A 26,815-nucleotide genomic window follows, 5' to 3' on the forward strand; every position below is an offset into this window, starting at 1 on the left:
GGAAAATAAGACAAGGGAAGATGAGGGAGGTACTGATGAAGAGTCAGAGGAGAAAGAGAACGAGGTGCTCTAGGTCCAGAGCTGAGGGAGGGAAGGGCAGGGGCAACCGCAGTGTGTTTACAGTGGGAAGAGGGCAGAGGAAACCTGTAACAAAGCACTGTGGCCTGAGGGACCCAGTGCACTCTTGGGGGCGTTAGTACCAGATGTTGTTAGAACACAGGTAGTTTGGTGGGACAAGGCGCTCCAGTGTGTCTGTGCCTAACTGAACCACATGGATGCCCTGCTTTCGGCCACAGGAATGGCACTTCTTTAGAGGCCCTGGTAAGAATGAGAAGCAGAAGTTCATGGTGTTTGAGATTGAGCATTACCACTGGACAGGCTCTTTCCAGAGGGCATTGTCACTTAGGCAGAGACTGCAGCAGCCTGCGAAAATGCAGGACCATAGTGCAAGGCCAAGCTTCTTACTATTTCTGATAGCAGTGCTGAGCCTTCCCTCATCTGGGGATGGGGAGGGGTGGGGGTGGGGGGCGGGGGGGGAGCACAGCATCTCCTGTCCACATAAGTGAGCCATGCCTGAGCCTGCCACCTTTTTAGGGTCAGGTCTATAGTTGCTGAGAGATGCCATGGACAGAGATCTGACTTAAAAATGATACTGATTCAGAGGTGAGAGCAGTCAGTCAGGTGACTTCCTCTCCAATTGGCCACTCTGCTTTCTGCATACAGTCATCCCTGAGAGATGATGAGCGGGAGAAAGGAGAGAGTGCTGGAATACTCCTCTTTGCTGCTTTTGTGCTTGTACATATGAGAGGCTTCTGTGGGAGATGACACTGAAACAGAAGAGTCTAGTGAAAATACCTGTTTTGTCCCCATATCCAGCCCTACTGCTTTAGTTGGCCCTTATGGAACTTATAAGGTCATCTTTTAAATTTTCTCTGTGCTACAGAATCTTCTGTGTTCTCTCTCTCTCCTCTCTCTCTCTCTCTCTCTCTCTCTCTCTCTCTCTCTCTCTCTGTCTCATAATACACACATAACACACACCCTCTACACCTCTGTTTCTGCTTCTGTAAAAGGCAGATCTGACCATATTGTTCCCCAGTTTGGACCTCTGGGTGACTCCTCACCCAGGCTTGTGTTTTTCCTTCTGTGACACACCGTCACTCTTTGTCCCTTTCACCATACAGTTGCCTTCCCACAGCTGTGTGACTCCTCCATAGCACAGCTGCGTGTCCTGAGTTTCTGCACCTGCTGCAAGCGTTACCCTCTGATCCTGCTCAGTGTCACTTCCTCCAACAGCTGGGGTTGATGTCACAGTGCCTAGGAGGTCTTTAGCATAGTTCTCCTTCCCTGTTAGACTTTGAGTTACAAGTATTTTATCTTGCTGTGCTGCCTTGCCAAGACAAGAGAAGCAGAAACAGGGAAATCCTGTGCTAGTAGGGCCTCTTCTGTCAAGGGGAGACAGCAAATACACTAACACACACACACACACACACACACATACACACACACACACACACACCCCACATTGGAGAAACCATATTTACTAGTATGACATTGAAGCCAAGACCCAACTGAGCAGAGGAAGTTAGTGATGTGGGTTCCTAGAGAAGGCATTTGAGAGGGCCCCATGTAGTACAAGAACCATGGTCTTAGGGCTAAAGAGGGCTCAGAATAATTGCCCAGAAATGTGGTGGGCAGAATCAAGTGTAGGCAGATGCTGATCTGTGCTCTCAGGTAACTTTGGTGGCAGGATTGGAGAGTTTCTTTGTGGCAAGGTTATTTTTGTAAGCCTTTAATAGAAACTCGGGAATATCTATCATCTGTGCATGTTAACCAAGACGTTTACACAGCTCCACCTGTTCCTTGTACCTTTGGCCAAGTCCTGCTCAGACTGACTGTTTACTCACACACCCAGCTACGGCGGATTACCTTGCCTCGCTGGTTCTGAGGGACCTTAAACACCGCTTGTTTTCATGCTTCTTGAAGTGTGACTCAGACACTGCAGAGCCCTCCCCACGCCAAGGAATAGTCCTTGATAAATAATTGGCTGAAAGGTAGTGAGTTTCCACTTTCCACGTATGTGCTCTCCAGCACTCTTCCAGTCTTTTTCTACCCATTTCTAACACTGGATCATCTTATTACAGCTAGAACAAAACTGTTAAGAGGGATAGCTAGGTGGCCATTGAGTCCCAGATTCTCAGTGTAGCTGTGAGAATGCAGCCTCGACGAGATAGTCCTGAAGCAGAATGGAAAAGGTCCCTAAGGCTTAAGGTCTTTCTGTCAGTTTGTGTCAAGAGGCAAGAGCTCAGCGGGAGCTTAAACATTTAGCAGAGCCTGCAACGGAAGCAGCTTACATATTTCCAATGGCACTGCCAGCTGTCAAAGGGTCTAGACCTTTAGCATGCCTTCGTGAGGCCCTTCTTACTTTGCCAACACAGTCAGAATATTATACAGAAGGTTGCTTACTAAACCCTAGACTAAAGCAAAAGGGGTTCATTGGGAAAATCTCCAGGAATAGTTTTCTCGTTGAGAGAGAGTCTCATGTGTATGCATGCCAAGGACACAGAATCGTCAGCTCTGTTAGTAGTGGAAGCCTGTAGCCAAGATCGAGCGACATGCTGGCTGCTGTTGCTCTTTGCCTCTTGCTGTTGCTGGCACCTCCTTTCTGTTGAAGTAGAATCCTCCCTCAGTGATGCAGTACCATCAGCTGGTCTGAGTAGACAGAGGACACAGAGCAGTTACAAGAGTGGGCTTATAGTGAGCATGTGATCCCAGGCATACAATGTAAGCTTTCTGGGCCTCAGTCTACCTCCCCATAAAATAAACACAACTGACATAGTCCCTTCATATAGTGAGGACTCAGCAACTGGCAACCATCAACTGCCCTGTATTCCATGACTTCCTCCTGCGGCCATACCAGAGTCACCTTTAGGTGATACTCCAAAGTTGTTATGTATAATTTGGACAAATGCTATTAAGGTAGTAACTATCATCTACTTAATGTATTTTATGTACTGGACTTCCAAAAGTCATTTTATTTCTAAGTAATTATACCTGCAACTTTTGCATTTTTTTATTTTGTTTTGAGATGCATCTCGCTGTGTGCCCAGACTGGCCTTAAATTCATGCTTGTCCTGCCTCAGCCTCCCTAGTGCTGAGATTGTAGGGATGGCCATCGTACACAGCTGGATTCTCTCCTGCCAGCTGTAGTTCATGGCTGTATGCTGGAGTGAGTGGTCCCGTGATTTGCCAAGCACCCTGCCTCGATGTTTATTTCCTCATTATGTCAATTTCACTTATTTCCCACTTGCCTTTTGGCTGGATATTTGTTTCCCATTTTCCTCCCCTCCTTTATTGACATTTAGGATTTACTCTTAGCTCTGTGCTCCTGGGTGACATCCAGAAGTTGATTATGCATCCTTAACCCAATCTATAACATAGAACACTTTCTCTTACAATGGTTTAGACAAAGTGTTAGAACTTCCTAAGTATATCCCCACTCTCTACCTCTTGACAGTTTTATTGTACACATGGAAAGAGCTCAGTTGTTAAGCAGCCAGTTTTACATTTTGCATCCATATTTCCAGTTCCAGCACAATTTACTCATTTGAATAGATCCAAGATTCCATCTGCTGTCATTTCTTGAGCTTGAAAAATGTCATTTATCATGTCCTATATTGCCTTTTTCCTGGTCATAAGGCCCCTTGCTTTTTGTTCCACATTTATAAAGGATGTTTATACAGAGATATATAATCACAGCTTTTGAAGTATCACTTGCTGTGGTCCTTTTATTAGGGAGGTGGCTCATGTGATTGTGGGAACTGAGAAGCCCTAGGACCAGTTGCCTGGAGGCTGAAGCCCCTGAGATGGCGATAACATGGCTCAGTCCAGTTACCACAGGGAAAGACAGTGATGTAACTTTTGTATGGCTAGATACTTGCAAACCTGTGGAGGGGGCCACTGAAATAGGTCCCGAAAGCCAACATCTGGCCAGCCTGGACTTATGCTGTCCAAAACAAGAAATGAGTGTGCCCCCATTCTTGGGAGTGGATGGTGACTGCTAGTTGTAATTGTAAGCTTGAGTGAACTTTATAACAAATATGCAGGCAGGTCATGACACATGTGTCACAGGGCTTGTCCAGAGAGCATTAATCAAGGGAGAAGATCCGTCCCGACCCGACTGTGGTGTCATTCTGTGCTCTGGGGTCTCAGACTGAATAAAACAGGAAAGAGGTGGAGAAAGGGGAAAGGAGAAAGCCAGCAGAGTGAAACCCTGACTTTGAAAAGTAAACAGAAAATTTGAGAATATTTGTAACAATGACTTCACAGGCCTGGTCTGCTAATACTGACATTTGTACAGTATCTTGGTGCTTTTTTAAATTGTTTGTTATGTGAGTTTTTTCTGTATTCTCAGACACAGCCTAAAATTTCTTCACAGATTATGCTATCATAGAGCAGTGGTTCTCAACCTTCCTAATGCTGAAACCTTTTAATACAGTTCCTCATGTTGTGGTGACGCCACCAACCATAAAATTAGTTTTGTTGCTACTTCATAACTAATTTTGCTACGTTCTGAGTCATAATATAAATATCTAATATGCAAGATATCTGATACATGACCTCCGTGAAAGACTTAGTCAGACCTCAAAGGGGACATGACCCACAGGTTGGGAACCAGTGATACAGAGTATCGAGAGACTGGAGAGAAAGCTCAGTGGTAGAAAAATGTATTGCTTCTGCAGAAGATCCTACTTCAGTATGTTATGCCAATGTTGGGATGGCTTACAAGTGCTTTTACCTCTAGCTCTAAAGGATCTGATACCCTCTTCTGGCCTCCACAGGCATCTGCATTCATGTATACAAATCACACACACACACACACACACACACACACACACACACACGTATGTCCATGTATACATGCACACAGAACAAGGGAGAGAGGGAGCCTGAGAAGACTTAAAATTTTTTGTTGCAGTGATTTTCTAACTAGAAGTTTACCTAGAATAAATACTCTTGTACTAAAAGGTGTTGCTGGGTGCGATGGCACAGCCCTGTAATCTGATCGGAGTCAAAGTTTCAGACCATCCTATGATCCATAGTGAATTCGGGGTACAGGCTACATAGTGAGATCCTGTCTCAAAAGCAAACAACTAATAACAATACCAGCACCACATTTTTAAAAAGAAAATAGTTATATCGAGAAGTTAAAAATAACCAACTTTTCCCAGTTCCCAATCTTAAAAACTAGTGAAGCTTAGTTTTTCATCTAGCCATTAAAATAGGAATATATTCAAGTTATAGCATAAAACTATGTTCAGATGGAGATGGCAATATTCAGAATCCACAATTATAATTGACCTGTGCCTGAACAAAGATAAAAGAATCCATTCTGCACAAAATGTTATCTGTGATTGTGATAAGATTCAGTTCCTCAAGTTTTGTTTATGTATCTTCATTTAAAATATGTATTAATAAAGCCATGATTTTAAACATATTTAGGTAAGAGATACTAACTCTTGAAAAAGAATTTTTTCAAGATTTAGTCATAGCCTTCTAATTTCTGATACATATTGTCTTACTTAGGGTCTTATTGCTGTGAATAGACACCATGACCAACGGGTGTAAGTTTTATAAAGGACAACATTTAATCAGGGCTGGCTTACAGGTTCAGAGGGTCAGTCCATTATCATCAAGGTGGGAGCATGACAGAATCCAGGCAGGCATGGTGCAGGAGGAGCTGAGAGTTCTACATCTTCACCTGAAGCCAGGTACAATCTGAGCATCCCCAGGCAGCTAGGTGGAGGGTCTCCAAGCCCACCCCACAGTGACACCCTTCCTCCAACAAGGCCATGCCTTCTAATAGTGCCCCTCCCTGGGCCAAGCATATGCAAACCATCACATATATAAAGTAACTTAGGGTTCTACACGGTATGTATCCACAGTAAGGAAAGTAAGTAGAGGTTAGGAATGGGAGAAGATTTCCAACATCGCTACTTTCTAGCAGTGATTCAGCAGTAAAGGAGTCCTTTAATTTTCAATTGTTGTTGCTATTCTGTGTACTCATTTGAGCTTATGAATTGGAAGCTAAAATAAATATGTCTATGTGCATTTGTGTGTGGTGTATGCACGTCTATGTATGTGTTCTTGTGTGCCTCTGTATGCCAAAGGTTCATATTCACCGTCTTCCTCTATTGCTCTCTGCCTTCCTTTTTTGAGACAAAGTCTCTCACTGAACCTGGAACTCACCAAGTCAGCAAGACTAGCTGGCCAGTGAGCTTTTGTGATCCTTCCCAATCTGTGGCTGTTAGGATGAAAATGGCCCCAGAGCCCCATAAGAAGTGGCACTATTGAACTAGACTATGCGGGGAGGGTGGCAATGGGGGGAGGTTTGGGAGGGGAACACCCACAAGGAAGGGGAGGGGGGAGGGTGATGTCTGTCCGGAAACCGGGAAAGGGAATAACACTTGAAATGTATATAAGAAATACTCAAGATAATAAAAAAATAAAATAAAATAAAATTAAAAAAAAAAAAAAGAAGTGGCACTATTAGGAGGGGTGGCCTTGCTAGAGAAATGTCTCAGTTCTTTTGTCTGCTTGCTGCCTGTGGATCCAGATGTAGAATGCTCACCTCCTCCAGCACCGTGTCTACCTGCATGCTGCCATGCTTCCTGACATCATGGTGATAGACTAAAGCGCCAAAGCTGTCAGCTAGCCCTAGTTAAGTGCTCTCCTTTATAAAATTCCTGTGCTCATAATGTCTCTTCATAGCAGTAAAAGCCTACCTAAGATACCCGTCTCCAGGGTTACAGAGCAAGTAAGCACTTTAGCAGCTGGGCCATCTCCCTAGTCCCAAATGGTGTGTGGCGGCGGGGGGGGGGGGGGGGGGCGGGGGGGGGCGGGGGCAGGTATGTTGGGGGATGGGTGTGGGGTGGGGAGTGGGGGGGTGGGGGGTGTAGGGATGTGGGGTGTGGGTGGGTGTGGGGGGCTTTGGGGGGGCTGTGGGGGGGAGTGGTGGGATGTCTCCAGTAAATATTTAGATGCTTCTTGACTTTTGATAGGCTTGTGTCATTATAAACCCACCATAAATCAGAAGTATTACGTTGGAAATACGTGTAGTATACCTAGTCCTCTGGACACCCTTATCAGAGAACACACTGTAGTCTCCCTTGTTTCCCCTGGGTCGGCTGGCTCATTGAGAGTCACTGCTCCTTGCACTGCCCAGCACTGACATGGTATTGTGTCTTCTTTCACAAGCCCGAGTAAGATGGAAATTTGAAATACTGTTCTCACCAAACACATAATGTGTGTCCAGTCTTTGTACTGTTGGGGAAAAATGTATCACTGTTATCATTGTTCATGCGCACAGTTCCATGGCATTGGGTACAGTCAACATTTTTGTACAATGAATTGAAAATATTTTAACCATCAGCTCTCATTGACTATATATAACATTAAATTTGTCATGATTCTTTATTTTTTGCTTTCCTAGGTACTCACTGGGGAGTATTCAGTGAAGCATATGTAGGGTTAGAATGGTGGGGTAGATTTCTCTTACATTAATCGGGAAAGAAGACATAAAACTCTTACTGAGGTGTAGTGCGAATGGGAATGTGTTCCCCTGTAAGTCTGCGTCCTGGGGAGCTACATAGTTTGGGGGAGTGATGAGGAGGTGGCAAGGAAGTAGACAGTTTGAAGGATACATAATAGGTCCGTGGGGGGGTGGGGGGTGAGGTGTGTGTGTTGGGTGTGTGTGTGTGTATGTGTATGTGTGGGGGGTATGTGTGTGTATGTGGGGGGGTGTATGTGTGTGGGGTATGTGTGTGTATGTAGGGTGTGTGTGTTGGGTGTGTGTGTGTGTATGTGTATGTGTGTGGGGTATGTGTGTGTATGTAGGGTGTGTGTGTTGGGTGTGTGTGTGTGTATGTGTATGTGTGGGGGGTATGTGTGTGTATGTGGGGTGTGTGTGGGGGGGGGCGGGTGTGTATGTGTATGTGTGTGAACTGATTCTGTTTTCATATAACACATATTGATTATGAGTCCCCTCCCACTGCTCCTCTCAGTCCCTCCCCACTCTTCTCCCACCCGGATCCACTTCCTGTCTGTCTCTGTTAGGAAACAACCAGGCATTTAAGGAGTTATAATAAAATAAATAACAAATTGGAATATGACAAAACAACCACATAAGAAAACGAGTCGAAGAAAATGCATATAGATGTAGACACACACTCATACACTCAGGAATCCCATACAAAACCAAAACTGGAAGCCTTAGTATGTGTGCCAAGGACCTGTAAAGTCAGAGAGGGGAAAAACCCTCCAACAGCGCCATTGGGTTTGTTTTGTGTTGACCATCTGTTATTGAGCATGGAACCTACCCTTACGAGTGATTTGTTTCCCCAGCAAGACTCTATTGGAGAAAAGTATTCATTGCAAGTGGCTATCAGTTGGAGATAGCTTCTGGGTGAGGGATTTGGGGGTGTATGTCCACTAGCTTCTGGGTGAGGGATTGGGGTGTATGTCCACTAGCTTCTGGGTGAGGGATTGGGGTGTATGTCCACTAGCTTCTGGGTGAGGGATTTGGGGGTGTATGTCCACTAGCTTCTGGGTGAGGGATTGGGGTGTATGTCCACTAGCTTCTGGGTGAGGGATTTGGGGGTGTATGTCCACTAGCTTCTGGGTGAGGGATTGGGGTGTATGTCCACTTGTACTATCAGCTCTCAGACTCCATCAGGTGCAGACCTGTGCAGGCACTGTGCATACTAACAGAGTCTGAGTTCATATGTGTGTGATCCCTGTTGTGTCTAAAAGACTGATTCCTTGGTGTCCTTCTTCCTCTCTGGCTCTCAGACTCTTTCTGCCTCCTTTTCCACAGAGTTCCTGTGCCCTGAGGCAAGGGATTATAGGCATTCCTTTCAGGGTTGAGTGCTCCAACGTCTTTCACTCCCTGCTTATTGTCTGCTTATTGCTGTGGATCTCTTATTTGTTCCCATCGGCCACAGGACGGCATTTCTCTGATGCAAGACACAGACCTATGAGCACAGCAGAACGTCCTTAAGGGTCATTTTATTGATTCCTTTAGTAGAACAGTAGTAGTTGGTCTTACCCTGGCCTATAGTCCCAGGCTCTCGACCACCCAAGCAAAGTAGGTATGGGTTAACTCTGTGAGTTAAGTGGACCTTAACTCAAAATCTAAGTGTGATTCTGACTTAGCTGTTCAGACCCTTTTAGAGTCTCCATTGAAAAGTCAGCTGTTATCCTACTAGTTCTCATCTTATTTGTAATTTGGTAGTTTTCCCTTGCAGCTTTTAACCTTCTTTCTTCTTTTCTATAGGTTTAGTGTTTTATTTATTACACGCCAAGAGGGCTTTCTTTTCTGATCCAGTTTATTTCGTATCTGTATGCTCCCTTTACCTTCTAGGCAGCTCCTTCTTTAGGTTAAAGACATTTTCTTTTATGATTTTGTTGAAAATATTTTCTGGGCTATTGACCTGGCTTTCTTCTCTTTCCTCTGTTCCTGATTTTTGTAGATTGTGTGCTTTGATAGTGTTCCCAAGCTCCTAGTTATTTCGCCTCAGGAATTTTTTTAGATTTAATGTTTTCTTTGCCTGGGATTTCCATTTCTTCTATCTTTTCAATGACTGACATTCTCTCTTCCATTTCTCATTGTTAGTCAGGCTTGCCTCTGAGCTTCCTGTTTAAGTTCTTAAAATTTTCATTTCCAGTTTTTCCTCAGTTTGAGTTTCCTTTACTGATTCTATTTCTACCTGAAGGTCTTAAACTATTTTCTTCATGTGACTTTTCATGGATTTCTTCAATAAATTTCTTTATTTCTTGCTTAAGGACCTCTAGCATATTCATAAAAGCTATTTTAAAATCTTTTTTTTCAGGGCATACTGTAGTAGACTTGCTGGGCTTCAGGGGAAACATATTGTCCTGACTATTAATGTTTTTATGCTGGCCTCAGGGCATCTGGATTTCGGATGATATTTGGTACGTGCTGCTATCTGGTCTTGTTTTTATTAGGTGGGTATTCAGTTCCTTGGTTTCTGTTGTCCTTTCTAATTCTTAGACTGTGGTAGCTGTAGGTTGCCTGGTATGGAATGCTTCTGAGATCCTTTCAGGTATGGCCACTGGGCTTGCGTCTGAGTAGAATGCATTTCCTGGTATTGGGAGCTGACACCTAGAGATTGAGATGGGCTAGAAGGTGGGGTCTGGGGGAGTTCTACCGGAGGGAAGAAAGCAGAGTGTGTCACCAGAATGTGCTTAGTCCCCTGGGAATGGGGGCAGAGAGGGAGGGGAGGCTACAGCTGATGGTCTGCCACAGGGCTAGGGATAAGTCTGGGGTGAGTTTGGAGGGAGAGAGGCGCATCTGATGCTTGCCTGCCTGCTTTCTGGTTGGAATGGTGGCCAGCTGTTGGGTCCCATGGAGAGCCTGCAGAGGGTAGAGGCTGAGACTAAGGAAGGGGGCAGTGAGGGAGACTGTAGGAGAAGATCTGAGTGATCTGCTGGAGATGGTGACAGAGAGGAAGACCACAGCAGGTGACCTGCTGCAGAGCTGGGGATGAGACTGGGGCATTAGATTAGAAGGAAAGAAGGGAGTGGAGGCCTGAATGATCACCTCTGCGGTTCCCCAGCCCCCAATTGCTTTGTTAAATGAGGTTTAAAAAATTACAAGTAGGGCATTGGGACAGCTTGTGAGGAAGAGCAAGACCCTAAGAGAAGATGCTGCAGTGCCAGGAAGATCTCACTGATGCAGAAGAAGAGACAGTCCTGGGACTTCCCGTCAGCAAGCAAGATGTCAGACTTTGGCCCACAGCCCATGTAAAGCCACCAAACACTTTGAGGGGGAAAGTGACCCACTTTAATTTACATTTCAAGTTCACTTCTGTCGCTCATAGACCATGAGAGAGCAAAGTGCCAGATGCAGGTGGAGGAGACGTTAATAATGAAGGGCAAGGAAGGATGGGAAGAACTAGAAATCAGCCATGGGACAGATAACTCAGGAAGGGAAACAGCGCTGAGTTCAGTGCTGCAGGTGCTGTCCGGGTGCTCAGAGCGGATGCCCTGAAGACAGTCGTATTTGTAGTAATCACACATGTAAGCGGTAAAATGACGCAGCAATGAATGACTGTGTGATACCACACTTAATCTCCTTATACCAGCTTCGCTTGGCTTCTGTTTCTCGAGAGTTACAGGGATGAATTCTACTGATATAGCCAACAGATGGCTTCTCTTCTTGCCACTTAAGGGGACATAAACATTTCTTTGTTCCCCTGGCCTTCACCCTCAGAATGTAAGCATAAAACCTATCAAAAAGAAGTCTGACATTAGTAGTTGGCAATGCATCCGTGAGAGTTTTGGATCTCATTGTTAGCTAAACTCACTACACTAAGAGAAAACTCCATCCCTTATGTAGTGACTTTCATGGAGTTACATAGCTGGGGGGGGGGGGGGGGTGTTGGGGAAACATGGAATTTGCCCTGGAATCGGGCTGTAGTGGGCACTTCATTATTTTGGGTGCCTTCCTTCTCCTACTCCTGCTAGGGACATGTTGCTTATCAGTCAAGAAACAGTACCCCCATATTGTTTGATCTTGGAGCATTAAATGCTGAGAGGTTTTTTTTTTTTTTTTTTTTTTTTTTTATTATTAACTTGAGTATTTCTTATATACATTTCGAGTGTTATTCCCTTTCCCGGTATCCGGGCAAACATCCCCCTTCCCCCTCCCCTTCCTTATGTGTGTTCCCCTCCCAACCCTCCCCCCATTGCCGCCCTCCCCCCAACAGTCTAGTTCACTGGGGGTTCAGTCTTAGCAGGACCCAGGGCTTCCCCTTCCACTGGTGCTCTTACTAGGATATTCATTGCTACCTATGAGGTCAGAGTCCAGGGTCAGTCCATGTATAGTCTTTAGGTAGTGGCTTAGTCCCTGGAAGCTCTGGTTGCTTGGCATTGTTGTACATATGGGGTCTCGAGCCCCTTCAAGCTCTTCCAGTTCTTTCTCTGATTCCTTCAACGGGGGTCCTATTCTCAGTTCAGTGGTTTGCTGCTGGCATTCGCCTCTGTATTTGCTGTATTCTGGCTGTGTCTCTCAGGAGCGATCTACATCCGGCTCCTGTCGGCCTGCACTTCTTTGCTTCATCCATCTTGTCTAATTGGGTGGCTGTATATGTATGGGCCACATGTGGGGCAGGCTCTGAATGGGTGTTCCTTCTGTCTCTGTTTTAATCTTTGCCTCTCTATTTCCTGCCAAGGGTATTCTTGTTCCCCTTTTAAAGAAGGAGTGAAGCATTCACATTTTGATCATCCGTCTTGAGTTTCGTTTGTTCTAGGGATCTAGGGTAATTCAAGCATTTGGGCTAATAGCCACTTATCAATGAGTGCATACCATGTATGTCTTTCTGTGATTGGGTTAGCTCACTCAGGATGATATTTTCCAGTTCCAACCGTTTGCCTACGAATTTCATAAAGTCGTTGTTTTTGATAGCTGAGTAATATTCCATTGTGTAGATGTACCACATTTTCTGTATCCATTCCCTGAGAGGTGGTTTTATTAAAAAATATATGGACTAAGAAGAAGCAAAGGAGGGCCATAGCTCAGTGCAGCAAAGGAGGCTGTAGCTCAGTGATCGAGTACTTGTCTAGCATGCATTGCCTCCCCTCCCCCACGCCAAAATAGGAAGAAAGAAAACCTGAATATGAATGTGGACATACAACTTTATATAGGTGCGGACTCCATAGATTCCAAGTCACAGTGTTCTTGGTATTTCATTGGGGATACTCTCAAAGACCTGTAAGGCAGCTTTGCTTGAAAAAAATGTTTCAATGTCTTCATTCTTTTTGTGTGTCATTAAGGGATTCAACAGTAATTTGGGGTGGACTTGTCATGTGCTGTTCCGAGAACCCATTAGTCACCACTGACTAATTCCTGGACTCTTAAAAGCTGGTTGGGTAGAACTAAACTGAGAATTGGCAACCTTTTAGTGCTCAGTATAAACTCTAGATACTCCTAACATTTTAAAAATTAACAGTCCTGCTAGATAGTGTTTGACCCTTGACAATAAAAGTCCTAACTTTTCCTCATGGAAGTCAAGACAAAGAGAAACCTGTCTTTTGGGTGCTAACTTTTTTTTTTATTTTGATGTCTCTAATTAATGTACAACTCAACATGCCCATGTCCAGCCTCTCAAAGGAGGGGCATGTGCAGGAATCAAAGTGAGAAGGGAGGGGAAAGAAAGGCTCCTTCCCCACAGCACGGGCTGCCCAGCCTCCAACTGCCCTTTCCACTAACCCGAGGTGCACAACCTCTTCCTGTCTTCCGTACCAGGGAGCTATTCTCAGACCGAGTGAGCCTCCTGCTTAGCCTGAGCTTTTGCTACTCAAGAGAACCTGCTGCTTCTTACTGGCATGTCTCTTTAAACCCCATTTCTTTCCTGCTTCTGGTGGCACAATTTTTGTTGTTGTTATTGTTGTTGTTGTTGTTACTGCTGTTAAAAAAAATATTGATGGCAGGATCTACAGTTCTATTATTTGGGAAAGCTTTAAGAGAGGACTCTTACCTCACCTCTAACTACATTCCTGATGTCCGGGGCAGCCCAGTGCCAATGACAGTCTTTGAGTGACTCCAGGGATGATTGTTCTCCTCAAGAGGCATCACAAGGAAGGAGACTGTGCTTGTTCTACTTAACTGCCAGTAGCAACCAAGGGCAGTACGTGTAATTGTTCTTTGTACTCATTTTTATCGAGGTTTCCTGTATGCATGTAATATGTTTTGATCAAATCTGAACCTCATCCCCTTCCTTCCAATTTTGCCCCTAACCCCCAACATAGATATTTAGTGAAAGGATCATCTATGTCACAAGAACAGTCCCTTATGTTACCCTTCCATTTTAAAACTTTGGGTAGGGCCAGGAAGTCACTCAGTGCTCAGTACACAAGTATGAGGGCCTGAGTGATTTCCAGCACCCATGTGAAAGCCAGATGCACACCTGTAATCCCAGCGCTGAATAGGAGGAACTGGGGGTCCCTGGGGCTGATTAGCCCGACAGTTCCTACTCGGATGGCCTGGTAGGCTCTGCGTTACAGAGTCCAACACATTCCTAGTCCAAAGTACCAGAACCCTTTACTATTCCTCCAAAACGTCAACATGGTACGCCCCTCCTAGTACCAAACTCTGTTAGTTACTTTTCTACTGTTGTGATAAAAAACCCCATGACCAAGGCTACTCACAGAAGGAGTTCAGATATACAGATGCATAATGCTAAGACTCCATGATGGCAAGGAGGGCTTTGCAGCAGGCAAAAGATGTGGCAGCTACAGCAGCAGACTGAGAGCTCACATTTGAACAGGCTAAAGCAGAGAGAGCTAGTTGGAAATAGCATGAGTCTTAAAGCCCACCATGCATCCTCCAGCAAGCCCATACCTACTAAACAGCCCTAAATAGCACCGCCAACTGGTGATCAGGTAAATACATGAGGCTGTAAATTTGAGTTTTGAATTTTGAAATTTCAAATTTTTTCATTCAAACCACCATACTCCTTTGTGTGCCTCAGTTTACTCCCTGCATGTGGAGGCAAGCAATAATACCTGTTTTTATGGGATTGTTCTGAATATTACATTAGTTTCCATAAGTGAAGTGTTAAAAACCATTCTATGATATATGGGCTCAATAAACATTGATAAGGTAATGTTGTAAAATAGTGGTAGGTTTGATCAATAATGTAAACAAGATGTAGTTGAGTGAAAGAGTGCCTGTTTAGCACACACAAAGCCCAGGGTTTGATCTCTAGCACCACAGTAATAACAATGATGATGATGATGATGATGATGATGATGATGATGATGATGATAATAAAATACAATAATTTGAAGTTGGATTATTTCAGTTGACTAAATGTTCTATCGTTACTTCCTCAAAATGTTAGGAATAATTCCATCTCTTAAAAAATATTTTTGCTACTTAAGATTCTCATGTTTAGTAATTTTTCAAAAATAAGGCTTATTAAGAAATAGAGTAGCTGGGTATGGTACACACCATTAGTCCCAGCATTCTAGAGACAGAGACAGGCGAACCTCTGTGAGTTCAGGGCCAGCCTGGTCTACATAGGGTTCTATGGCAGCCAGGATACATAGTGAGATCTTGTCTCAGCAGCAGGAGGAGGAGAAAGCAGTGTAATTGATTCCTTGGAAGTCTGCATTTAATTGAAAAGTTTATTTCCATAAAGGTAATGGGTAAAGTTTTTCTCCCAAGTCCATGATGAGTTTTGGGGTTAGGGTTTTTTTGTTTTTGGTGGGGGAATTGGGAGGATTTTTGGTTTTTTTAATTTAAGTTCCTAATTTTAATACTGTTCTCCATATTTGAATCCTTCTCATGTATTTTCTGGATGAAAAGATTAGTAAAATATTACTTGTCATTTTAAAATTATAGGAAACTCCTAAGAAAGGAAGATTTTTCTTCTTGAAGGATTTTCATGCACAATAAGAGCTCACACAGAGTTTTTATGACATTTCTGGATGTCTTTTGTTTCTACATGATGAACTCAGAAGTGCAGTATTCAACTTTGAGTCATGAAGAGTCCTTTTAGGTCTCAATAATAAGTTAGGAGGCTGGAGAGGTGGCTCAGCAGTTAAAAGCTCTGGCTGCTCTTCTAGAGGACCTGGGTTCAATTCCCAGCACCCACATGGCAGTTCACAACTGTCTGTAAGTTCAGTTCCCGGGCTTCTGACACACAGGCAAAAATAGTAAGTTAGGTGTGCAGAGAAAACAAAACCTTTAATTACACTCCACACAAAACTGAAAACAGAAATCTGGACTCTGGGTTGCAGGGAAACGTCACATAAACACACTCATAATCACCCGTCAGTAGGCTATTTTGTCCTTTCTGGCCTTTGCTGCTCCTGCAATATAACTAGTGAACAAGCTGTCTGTAGTTTCCTGACTATTTAAACTTCATCTTCTGTTTGGTTTTCAGCCCTTCTGACTTTAAAAGGCAATTAGCATTACAAACAGAATGAATGGGGAAATCAGTTGTGCAAGAAACACTGGGCAGGATGTCTGGCCTGCCGGCCTGCACCACCACCATCACCACCACCACCACTCTGGGCTGGGCATTCTGGTGATAGACTGGAGCAGGAAAGAGCCAGCTGTTCTGAGTGACGTGTCCTGCTTCTAGTCTAAGTCCCGGAAGCCTCTGGCCTTGGGAATTAGGTCGATGCCATGTAAACTTTTCTTAACCCACCAGCCGGTTTTGTTTTGTTTTTAATAAATTAAAAAGAGGGGCTGGAGAGGTGGCTCAGTGGTTAAGAGCACTGACTGCTCTTCCAGAGGTCCTGAGTTCAAATCCCAGCAACCACATGGTGGCTCGCAACCATCTGCAACACAATCTGATTCCCTCTCCTGGTGTGTTTGAGGAGAGTGACAGGGTACTCACTTATATAAAATAAATAAAATCTTTAAAAAAAAAATAAATTAAAAAGAAAAAAAAAAGCTCCACTGTCAGGTTGGTGGGATGAGTAGGAAAAAAATCTCTTTGGTTTTTGGTAGAAATAAATCTCTTGAATGATGGTAGAAAATAAAAATCTAAATTAAAAATAAACAAGAAACAGAAGAAATAGAGGGCTTATTAAAATACAAGGTATTAGCTTGGAAGGAGTGCAGACAGAGCTGCATCAAAACCTCCAGGAGAGCCTCAGAACTCAGTTATTTAACAGAAACAGAAACAAGCAAACAAAGGCGCATCGTTTACATAGCGTGTTTTGTCTTTCAAGCGTCTCATGGTTTGTCATGGTGGTGCTTAGCTGCGAAGAGATCAGTTGCAGTGTTGACTCTTCTATGTAGTTCCCGCAGTGTGCTGACAGTGGCCTCTGGTACCTCATCCGTGTAGCCTGACTTGTGTGTGATGTGCTCTCATCTAGAATCTTCTGCGTTCTAGATTTTCACCCGACGGGAGATTGATCGTGTCATGTAGTGAGGATAAAACTATTAAAATCTGGGACACTACAAGCAAGCAGTGTGTTAATAACTTCTCGGACTCCGTAGGGTAAGTCCATCGATGTACATCGATATGGGTCTGTTCCCTAAGGAGATATTTCATTATAAACAATTCACACTTTAAAACCAAGGTAAAGAGATTGACATGTCAAGCTGTCATATTCTTTCTTCCTAGATTTGCAAATTTTGTGGACTTTAGCCCTAATGGTACATGCATAGCTTCAGCGGGTTCTGATCACGCTGTGAGAATCTGGGATATAAGAATGAACAGATTACTTCAACACTATCAAGGTAACGGTCCCCCGACCAGAGGGAAGTTGCACTGTTGAATGGCTGCTGTGGGAAAGGCCTGTGGGGGTCATAGGCTGCCTTGACCTGGCTAGAGAGCAGAATAGGTGACTCCCATCAACAGAAGAAACAAGAGGAGGAAGAAAGGGAGAAAGACTTTTTATTTTATTTTACATCTTAGTGAAAAGCAGAGAGAGCAAATGTATTCAGTGTGGCCATGTTGAGGAGTAGAAAAGATAAACGACCAGTTACCCCCACATCTGTCTTGGCATGGTGACAAGAGCTTCCGTACCTTAAGTAGAGGAAGCAGTGAGGCAGGGTGCAAGGATGTGTGCACATTTCAGCAGCCTTGGCCGGGGTTTTCTTATCACCGTCTTGGTTCTGACTCTATAAAGTAGGTTGGGAAAGTCCTTTATGCTCCATTGCTACGGGATGAGTCTGCTTCCCACACTCAGGTCATTTCTACCCCATCGTGAAGCCTACCTTTCATGAGTTATTATCGTCATCTGGGGGATTGGTCTGTCCTGAGAGGTTCTGTTTTTCCAGGGATCTAGGTGACTACAGGTTTAGGACATATGTGTGTTCGTGTGTGTGTGTGTGTGTGTGTGTGTGTGTGTGTGTGTGTGTGTGTTGTGGCCCAGGGTGTGTGTGTGTGTGTATGGGTGTGTGGGTGTGTGGGTGTGTGGGTGTGGGTGTGTGTGTTGTGGCCCAGGGTTGGACATTTTAGCAAAATCAGCTTCTAAGTGCCCATTTAGTTTTCCATGTGCTTAGGTATTGCTCAACCTTGTGGGAATTAGTGTGTCTGCCAGTCTGGCTTTGTAGGTGTTCATAGCTCAGTAATAAACTAGCACTGGAGAAGAGAGTGAGCTGTAATGCAATGACTGGGGCATCTACAGGAAATGAGCCAGATGCTTGTGTCTGAGCATTGAAATCCCAATGTAAAGTAAAATGAAATGCTAGGATCCAAAGCCAAAATGAGTCTAATTAAATCAGTTCCGTAGGGAGTCTCTTCCCTGCTGATCGCTCTGGATAGGATTACTAAGAATGACTCTAGTGGAATGGAGGGGGTGCCAGGCAACCACGTACTTCTCTATAATCCCTTGGCTTTAGTTGCTTTTGGAAAGGCTCATACAAGTGGCTTAATTTTGGTTGTTCACTTTGAGAGGTCTTTGTATATAGCTTAGGCTAGCCCCAATCATGACCCTGCTGCCTTGTCATCCCAAGTGCTAGGACTCTAAGTATGTACCACCATGCTTTACTTTGACTCTGAAGACACCCCCCCCATTGTCTATGAGCATTTTTTTCTGAAGGTATAGCTGATTAATCATCTAGTAATTTGATCTTAACTGTCCCTCATCACTGGAATGAGAGGTGTCCCCATTGATCTGATCTGATCCTGTATCACATTGGAGACGGGAGATACCATATGACACGGAGCCCATATCAAAGAGACTCCCTAAATGTCTTCCTCTTTGGGGCCAAATTCAAGCATAGAAGGTCCTTAGGGTAGAACACATTCTTAAGTTTTATTCTATCTGTCCTGTGGGTGATAACCTAGCACCTTGAAATTGCTTAAGACATATATTGTTAGAAGCTGTATTTATGCAAAATATTAGTAGATAACAATCAAAGAATGTACAAGAAAAATTTAAATCACTACCAACAAGAGTAAATATTTAAAGAGATGTGGAATTCAAAAATAAGTACATATTGGGGTCATTTTTCCTGAGTTTGATTCTAAGTGCTTTGGACAAGGATCAAAACCAAAGGAACCAAAAGTCTTAGACCATGCATATTTGGAATTTCGCAAGAAGCTGAAAAATTGAGGCCGGAGCCATGGCTCAGTGGTTAAGACTTGCTGACCTTTGGGGGGGTCTGGGTCAGGTGCTAACACCCACATGGCACTCACAACTAGATCCCAGCGGACCTAGTACCCTCTTCTGACATTCTGCTCCATACATACATAAAGTATAACACTTTACACAGAAAACTTTAAAATACATAAATAAATCTTTTTATTCAAAAGGGAATCAAACAACTGGCAAAATGGCCTCAGTAATTTCATTGCGGTCAATATCATGATTGCCAGTGTTGTGGTCATCAAGCCATCCTAATTCTCCTCTCAGAAATACATGTAAATTTGTTTCCATTGAAGGAATGGTATGTTTATCAGTAATGGGATACTTTTATATACAAGTTCCATTTAATTTTGTCTTTTTGTAAGTAATTTTTTGAGATTATAATAAAGTTACATTAATTCCCCCTTCCCTTTCCTGCCCCTAAACCCAAACTTTCCCACAAAATTTCCACCTCATCCCACCCCACCCTTCTCGTCTTTTAAACTCATGGTTTGTGTGTTCGTCCCTAAAATCATAAATACAACCTGCTCGGTCTGTATAATGCTACTTGTATGAATACAGCACAGCCCCTCCCTAAGGCTCCGAGATCATTGCAGAGAAGGAGTGGAAAGATTCAGACTGAGAGGATGGGGAGTTTGCTGGGAAATTGTGTCTCCTAGAAACATCCCATGAGTCTCACCAACATGGCAGCCTAAACCTGACCTGAACACGTACAACTCCGACATGCTGACAGGACGAGGAAAAGCTACAATAAGAACTGCGGGCAACCAAGGAGTGGGAGAAACAGTCTCCCCTGGAAAGGGCACACCAACTGGTCGTCTAATACCATGGTCAGCCCAGAAAAATGCATGCACAAGTCATTTTGTCTTTTAGTAGTAAATAGATGTTTCCTAACTAAAGTAGACGGGCTTGTCTGGAAATGTGCCCCTGGAGTGCCCGTCGCCTGAATTACTCCTCTGCTTGCTGGGTATAACATGAGGCATTCTAGCTGATGTGCATAGAAATGATTGACGAGACACAGCTGGGAACCCGTGAATACAGGCCTGCAAATTCGTATCGCTGACAGTATCGGAGGCGATGGTGGAGACAGCTCAGTGGATGAGGCACTTGCTGTGCAAACGTGAGGACCTGAGTTCAGATCCCCACAACTCATTAAAGCTGCATGCGGCCACACACATACATAACCCCAGTTCTCTGTGCTCAGAGATGGAGAATCCCGCCCCTGTTAACCAGTCAGTCCAGCCAAAATGATACGCCATAGTTCAGAGGAAAAATGTCTTTCAAAAATAACATGGAGAGTGGTAGAGGAAGACTGGCCATTTGAAGTCAACCTCTGGCCTGCCATACTCACCTAGAGACCACACACACACACACACACACACACACACACACACACACACACACAGAGAGAGAGAGAGAGAGAGAGAGAGAGAGAGAGAGAGAGAGAGAGAGAGAGAGAGTTCAGCTTAATGGAGCGTCTCTTAAGATTGACATTCTAAGCCTGGGGGTGGTGCACACCCTTAATCCCACCAGCTAGGAAAGAGGCAGACAGATCTCTGAGTTCTAGACCAGCCTCATCTAACAGAGTCTGTCCTAGGACATTCAGGACTCTACAGAGTAGCCCTGTCTCAACAAAAGAGAACGTCTAGGAAGTTTATACATTCGAGGAGCATAAACATATTCTATGTACCAAGGATCCCATAACCGCTAGCACCACAGCTACACATTTCATGAATAGTTTCTTCTCTACTTTTGAAGCAAAAATTTGAAATTCTTGACTTAGTAAGATAATAGATCTTTAGGCAAAAGGTAAAATTTTAGGTTGTTTACAAATTTGGGGCCCAGTGCTAATGGCACACAGAGATTTATGTTCCAATGTTGATGTAAGTCTAATACATTAAAAAAAAACTGTTTACTTGCTCAAGCCCAACAGATTATCATTTAAAGGAGCAGATATTGGTCACTTTGCATGTTTTTAAGTCTGCAGTTTTCACATACACTGTTAAAATTCTACCCTGTACCCTATCCATTTCCAGACACAGACATTTAAGATACAAAATACAACAGGATTGCTTTTAAATGGTAGTTTGTAAAGCAATCACGTTGAGGGCTTTAACTGTTACTCTTAACTGAACCTTGAGTTTATTAAGACAGTTTAAGTATTCAGCAAGAAGTCCTGTGATCTAAATGAAATGCATCTTTGTCCTGTATTTCAATTCTTTTAAATGCTACTAAGAGCAGAACAGCATTTCTCTTCTGTTCTGTTTTGTTTTTAAGACTCACTGCTTTGGATGCAGTGGATTTGGGTCAGTTCTTTAACCTTTGACCTTAAGAAATACTTTTATATTTTGAAACACCTTTTCCAAGGCTCTTTGAAGTTAGATAATTGGATTTTTTAGTACAGAGAACTAAACTGAGGGCTGTGCAACTCTACCACATTTTCAGTCCAAAAAAGTTACTTAATAGAATAAAATACCTATTTCTTTAATGGTTTTTTTTATTGATATGGTATATAAATTCTTTTGTATTTCCTGGATATAGAATTCCATGTATTAATTGAAATTTTAACTCTTAATAATCTTTTCTCAACAAAGATTCGAGAAGAAAGCAATCTTCATCTATTTCTCTGTACATTGGCAGTCTTAGTGTGTGAATTTTTTTCTTTATGATAACTTTTTATTGTTTCTTTCTGAGTTTCACATCATGTACCCTAGTCTCCCGCATCTTCCCACCCCTTCATATCTACCTTTTGCAGCTTCCTCCCCAAAATAAAAAGCACAAACAACAAACACAAAGCATAGAAAACATCTCACCGTGGAGGCTGTAGCAGATCGAAGTGTGTCCCACAGTGTATCCCACAGTGTGTCCGTCTGTCCACACATCTTCACTTGCAAATGCTCTTTGCAATGAGTCATGGGTCTGGTTTGAGATTTCTGGTTTCTGTGACACCATCAGTATTGGTTCCTCATCAGGTCTCCTCCCAGTTATCCTGTTGTTGTCCTGTGTCATGGCAATCCTGCAGCTTTGGAACAGCAGGACTGGCCCTTTCACTGGTCCCAACCTTTCAAAGATGATGTAAATTTTAGGGCGGGCCATTTCAGAGCCTGGATCTGGGCCTGAGTGTCTGCTGAGCTGGTCAGCCCAGCAGCTCTCCCTTCACACCCCCAGGGCCAGGTCTCCAGCCCTGCTCTGGCTAGACTAATCCTGCAGCTGGCAGGAGGCAGGACCAGTTCTGCTCTCATGCCCGTGGGCAGGGTCACCCATACCCACACCTCCAGGGTCAGCTCCACTGTGCTGCCCAGTCAGTGTTCAGGGCTCACTCTCCCAAGTTCTGCAGCCTTCGAGGGGCTGGGCCAGCTGTCCTGCTCTCACACCCTCCAGACTGACCCACCCATGCCTTCACCATCAGGACCAGCTCCACTATGTTGCCCAGGCAAGGTGCAGGACCCGCTCTTTAGTTCCATAGCCAGTGAGGAAGAAGGCCTAACTCCTGAATACTGAAGGTGCAAATGGGGAGGGAAGGACATCACCTCCACACCCATCGTGTGTGGCCTTTTTGTTTTGTTTTGTTTTTGTGCAGAATGTGAAGTGGCCATAGGCTTGCTACTCATATTCAGGAACCCAAAAGCAGATGAAGTTTTGTTCCTGTTTTCTTAATACTCATCTGACTGGAGGCCCATCTTGATATCCAAAGCAAGGATAGATACTAAGCAAAAGTTTTGGACTAGTAAGGTGTAATGTTTAATTCTGATTCCTTCTAAGAGTGTCACCAGTGAGCTAGTGGCCCCAACACCAAGGAGTAGTTCAAGGTTAGCACCTCTCAGTTGAACTGTTGGGGTCCTTCCAAGCAAAGAATGGGCTTTGTGGTTTCCTATGAGACCCCAGGACAGCATATGACCTGACACCTCATTAAGATTCTAGTGTCTCAAAGCAGGCCAGAGGAAGCACTGTTCTCTTCCATTTAATCAGTTTCTAGCTGTACTGTTACAATGACCATCCAGTTTTTAGTCCCCATCAAGCAGTTATCCTAGACTCTAATAAAGATTAAAGAGAACAATTTATATGATTCATTGTGCAATCTTAGATAAACCACCAAAGTTACAAAAGACAAATGGGAATAGTCCCTAAGAGTTCCGAGATAGCACAAACTTTGTATTCCATGGATATACAAACTACCGTGAGATATCCCGGACACTGCTACTTCTCTGCATTCCTTATATCCACTCCCTACAGTTACTAACACACAATTAAAGAACTCATCCACCCCTGGCATATGGGGGACATGCCCTGGCAAATCCCCAAATGCTTTAAAGACCCCATAGTGGCTCAGAGGACAAGGAACATCAGAATTTAAACTAGCTCAGAAAGGACTCGGAGAGCTCACAGGAGTCTCCAGACTGAGAGGGAAAAAGAAGGGCAGGGCTCAGGTGCCCGAGACTGGAAGAGCGGAAAGCTTGGCGTCCTGGCTGAAGGCGCCCAGCTCTCCTTTCTCCACCAAATCTGAGCAGAAAGCAGCAGAGCACAGCCAAAGTGGAGATAAAAGAAAAGTTCCTGAAATGAAAGTGTTTCAGCAGCTGTGTGGAACCACCAGCCTCTCCTCTCCATCCAGGCTTGGCTTGCGTGAATGGCTGATGCCAAAAAGCCGTCTTTGATCCTGGTTCAGCTTGACAAAGTTGTACCGAGAGATTTTAGCATAAAAGTTTTGGCCCTGGCAGCTCCTAGTGGCTCAGCTTGGCCACACATCCCCAGTGTGCCAATTAACAGAGGAAGAATGCTAAAAGGCTGAGTGACCACACTGGGGGGGGACAGGTAAAGGGGTCCCATGCCCTCTACCCCATCCATCTTTTTAAAGGGACGCAGAGCTGACGTGGGGACTGTAAAAGCCAGAGTTACTGTGGGAGTTTTCAGGCTTTGGTTGCCTGCACTGTGTGAGAATGGGAAGTTACTATAAGCCCAAATGGAGAGAGATAACTGACGAGGAGGAAAGGTTGCTTCTGGGTGGGTTCACGGAACTGAAAGAGATGGCAATGGTTTTCTTGCTTTCTGTTAGAAATATATTAAAACCACGTTGTTCCACATGAAAACAATATCAATCACTTCTTTCATGTATTCCACGATTTCTGTGTAGCAAATAAATTAGTAAATCCATACACTATTGCTAATAGGAATCATTAGTTCCTTCATTTTAAAGATGAGAAAATTGACAGAACCAGTAAGACTCTGCGACTACATAGTGTGTAAACACATACTCTTTAACCATTGTGCTGTACTGCCTCCTGCTGGAAAGATAGTGGCCAGACATGAATCCTCATGAGACCAGGACCGTCCTTCACATGTGCCTCCACACTCACACCTCCTAATCCCAGTTGCTCTTTAAATTCCGTTTACGGCTAAATTAGAGAGGTTATATAAGCAGATCATAATCAACTATTAATTATTTTGGTACTATAGCCAAAAGCTTTATAGTTGTGTTCCCAGGAAGATTCTCTTTATGTGATGCGTTAGCATTGCTGAAGTGATTCCGTCTCATCAGCTGGAAGCCGGACGCATGCGATGTCAGAATGCGACGTCACTTGCTTTGGCGAACCATACTAACTTTGCTGTTAGGGAAGATACTACCTCTGACTGATTCTTGTTTTCAGGTTAATACTGCTGACAAAGAAAAGGACGTGCTTGAACTGAAGAGTTATTCTGTGAAAAAAGTTAGTGGGGTCAGAAAGATAGCCAATTATGTCAAATTATAGCTATGACATTAAAGGTCCCTTGCCATAAAGAAACCATTGTTTTCTGACTTTGTGTTTATTTTCTATAACTTAGTTCACAGCTGCGGTGTGAACTGTCTGTCCTTCCATCCTTCGGGTAACAGCCTTGTCACTGCCTCGTCTGACGGAACAGTTAAGATTCTGGATCTCGTAGAGGGAAGACTCATATACACACTTCAAGGACATACGGTATCAATACTGAGATTTCTCTTTCCTAAGGGAGATACATTTTAATGTGTACCTCTGCCTTTGTCATTTTTACAGTCATATACATCTGCTGCTACTCCTGTAGTTTGATTTTTTTACTTCTGTTTTTAATCTCTAGAAGCAATTCTTAAAAATATTATTTATTGCAACTCTTCAAGACCAATGACTTTAGCTATTCATTAAGAAAATACTACTGCAGTCCCAGTAGAGGTCCAATTGCTTGGACGCAGGTGGATACTTCCTATCTTTCCCCTCATGTCTATGCTGGTTTTCCTCTGGTAATTCTTGTGCAGAGACTCATCCATTGTCACCTAAACCAAGGCCATCACACCTGGCTCATTCCAAACATTATTTCTAGCACACCCATTTGGCTTCCAGATGGTCTGTCTTAACAAACTCACTGGAAGGGAAGGTGAGGTTTGGTCCTCATGTTCCTTATTCTTCTGTCTCATTTCTCATCAGCTTAGAACCAAGGGAAAGGAGATTGGTACGCTTTCAGTCTGTAGACTTGTCTTCTCCTGCGGGTAAATGTTCAGACTTGTAAACTTTTTAGAACAAATTCTTTGTTCACACCTTAGGTGCCACTGGGAATTTTCTTTTGGGCTGAGTTCAAGCTCTTCGTATGAAAAAAATAGAATGGGCTTTGTGGCCTCTCTTCCTGTCTGCTCTGCTTGTCCCATGGCAGGGTTAGGGCGAAGCACGACCAGGTCAGTCCCACATAAGTTTAGGGCAACTAAATGCAGTCACTAACAATGACCAAGGCCTGAGATATCAAGTAGTGCTACATAATTAAGAAAAAGGTAGAACAGTATTTAGGAAAAACATTTAGCAGCCCATTGAAAAACACGGCACATAGATTTCCGTCTAGAGGTTAAGGTGCTTGTGAAATTACAACAACCTAAGTCAATAACAGGGGACGCTGGTTACGTTGGCTGTGAGGAGGAACCCTGACAAGTACCCAGAGAGAGGAAGGGCTTATTTCTGTTACAGTTCCAGACAGGGTACAGTCTACCATGGTAGGGGGGGCATGTAGCATAAACACGAGGCGAGCCTTTCACAAGGCATTAGTTGTCTGGAAGCAGAAACAGAGACAGAGAGAGAGAGAAAGAGAGAACTGATGGAGAAATGGAGGGAGGGACAGAGACACAGACATGGAGAGAGACTGAGAGACAAGAGACAGAAAGAGGAGAGGAGAGAGAACCGGCTGTGGGACCAGGTTATAAAACTGTGCAGCACATGCAGAGTGACGTCCATCCCCCAGCAATGCTCCACTCGTGAAGTCCCGTGTCTTTGTAGAAAGCACTACCAACTGGGTGTGAAATGTTCAAATATAGAAAGTGTGTGGAGGACATTTCATATGCAGGGTCTACTTGAATAAACAAAATGTTTTCTCCAAAACTTTGTATGTCCATCTAAGCGTATGCTAAAAATGAACAAATGTTGCTATTTCAAGATGAGAAATAATTTCTTATATACTGGTGGACTGATAGGTTATGTACCTTGGTCCGGCAAAGTACGGATATCCAACTTCCCAGGCATTGTCTCATTCTAAGTGTCTTTATCTCTGAGAACTTCAGTAAGTTCCCCCAGGGGCCTGCAACTATTCTGTGGTGTGCCAGTTGCTCACCCCCATGGTCATAATGCTGGTTTGTTTTGTGGGGTTTTTTTTGTTTTTTTGTTTTGTTTTGTTTTGTTTTTTACTCGAAGCTCTC

The 26,815-nt window shown here is 43.8% G+C and overlaps 1 protein-coding gene across 5 annotated transcripts in view; it reads left to right on the top strand.

The window, feature by feature from the left end:
* The window catches only part of Poc1b (POC1 centriolar protein B), a 99,826-nt gene that overhangs the window by 24,872 nt on the left and 48,139 nt on the right, over nucleotides 1-26,815 (top strand). For all 5 annotated transcript variants that reach the window (XM_087555256.1, XM_087555255.1, XM_087555257.1 and 2 more), the window contains 3 exon segments: nucleotides 16,929-17,036; nucleotides 17,163-17,278; nucleotides 24,952-25,085. In XM_087555256.1, coding sequence (XP_087411382.1) covers nucleotides 16,929-17,036; nucleotides 17,163-17,278; nucleotides 24,952-25,085 — 358 coding nt within the window.

Source organism: Rattus norvegicus, chromosome 7, assembly GCF_021556685.1.
Source record: "Rattus norvegicus strain SHRSP/BbbUtx chromosome 7, alternate assembly SHRSP_T2T, whole genome shotgun sequence".
Taxonomy (NCBI): Eukaryota; Metazoa; Chordata; class Mammalia; order Rodentia; family Muridae; genus Rattus; species Rattus norvegicus.